This window comes from Procambarus clarkii, chromosome 62 (genome assembly GCF_040958095.1).
Source record: "Procambarus clarkii isolate CNS0578487 chromosome 62, FALCON_Pclarkii_2.0, whole genome shotgun sequence".
NCBI lineage: Eukaryota > Metazoa > Arthropoda > Malacostraca > Decapoda > Cambaridae > Procambarus > Procambarus clarkii.
In genome coordinates, this window is record NC_091211.1 from 19,132,535 (window position 1) to 19,134,301 (window position 1,767).

Genomic DNA, 1,767 nt, shown 5'->3' on the forward strand with positions numbered 1-1,767 from the left:
TCTGCTTCCTTATCGAGAAGTCTCCCAATTTCTAACAAGTGCAACAATTTTAATACAGCGGTGACATCAGTTTCCTCAATTCTGGCGTACCCAAATATTCTCTCGCCTTCACTTTCATGAGTTAGTTCCTCCTTCACCTTCATACGAGTGTGTCTATCCGTCAAGTCTCACTCTCATGTGGGTGGGTGTTGGTGGGCCTTTCACCTTGGGGAGTGGCAGTGCCCACTGTAAGGGAGAGTTGCCGGAGGTGAGACCCCCTCCGGTACTTGGCAGCGGCAGCTGGCGAGAGGTGGCGTGACCGGCGCCAACTGGGTCTTGCTACTCGGATGGGGCTTGAGACGGAAGGCGCCTACCTGGTGCTACGCCCACTAGTCCTCTGGCTCTCACGCCCGCCGCCCGTCGCCCCACGCACGACCACCGTCTTATTCAGCGGACACGTCTCGCCACGCTCACCATACAACTGCCAGGCAGATTGCACACTGACGATGAATTAAACTAATCAGTGTAACAGAATACTAAACAAAAATGTAAATACAGCGGCTAGTAGGCCTATCTTGAGGTTATCTTGAGACGATTTCGGGGCTTTAGTGTCCCCTTAGCCCGGTCCTCGACCAGGCCTCCATCCCCAGGAAGCAGCCCGTGACAGCTGACTAACACCCAGGTACCTATTTTACTGCTAGGTAACAGGGGCATATGGTGAAAGAAACTCTGCCCATTGTTTCTCGCCGGCGCCCGGGATCGAACCCGGGACCACAGGGTCACAAATCCAGCGTGCTATCCGCTCGGCCGACCGGCTCCCCAGCCTAGCCTAGCGGCCGGCCTAGCTTCTATCCTCCACACGAAGGCGCCCACAGTAACTCTGTGGGAGGGGGGGGGGGAGGTCTGCTCCCACAGGACAGCTCCCACAGAAGGCTCGTGTGAGGTGGTGAAGACTCCAGCCCTTCCCCACGGCACACTGCCTACAGCAACACGCAAGTGTCAGATGGGTGCCACAGCAACACACAAGTGTCAAGATGGGTGCCACAGCAACACGCAAGTGTCAGATGGGTGCCACAGCAACACGCAAGTGTCAGATGGGTGCCACAGCAACACACAAGTGTCAAGATGGGTGCCACAGCAACACGCAAGTGTCAAGATGGGTGCCACAGCAACACGCAAGTGTCAGATGGGTGCCACAGCAACACACAAGTGTCAGATGGGTGCCACAGCAACACACAAGTGTCAGATGGGTGCCACAGCAACACGCAAGTGTCAGATGGGTGCCACAGCAACACGCAAGTGTCAGATGGGTGCCACAGCAACACGCAAGTGTCAGATGGGTGCCACAGCAACACACAAGTGTCAGATGGGTGCCACAGCAACACACAAGTGTCAGATGGGTGCCACAGCAACACAAATGTCAGATGGGTGCCACAGCAACACACAAGTGTCAGATGGGTGCCACAGCAACACACAAGTGTCAGATGGGTGCCACAGCAACACACAAGTGTCAGATGGGTGCCTACAGCAACACACAAGTGTCAGATGGGTGCCACAGCAACACACAAGTGTCAGATGGGTGCCACAGCAACACACAAGTGTCAGATGGGTGCCTACAGCAACACACAAGTGTTAGATGGGTGCCTACAGCAACACACAAGTGTCAGATGGGTGCCACAGCAACACACAAGTGTCAGATGGGTGCCTACAGCAACACACAAGTGTCAGATGGGTGCCACAGCAACACACAAGTGTCAGATGGGTGCCTACAGCAACACACAAGTGTCA

At 55.2% G+C, this 1,767-nt stretch overlaps 1 protein-coding gene across 1 annotated transcript in view; it reads left to right on the forward strand.

The window, feature by feature from the left end:
* The first annotated feature begins 1,135 nt into the window (after positions 1 to 1,135).
* The window catches only part of LOC123766370 (proteoglycan 4-like), a 3,316-nt gene continuing 2,684 nt past the window's right edge, over positions 1,136 to 1,767 (forward strand). The window contains exon 1 of the mRNA XM_069308496.1: positions 1,136 to 1,398. Within this exon, the coding sequence (XP_069164597.1) occupies positions 1,136 to 1,398 (263 nt within the window). The remainder of the gene's footprint in view (positions 1,399 to 1,767) is intronic.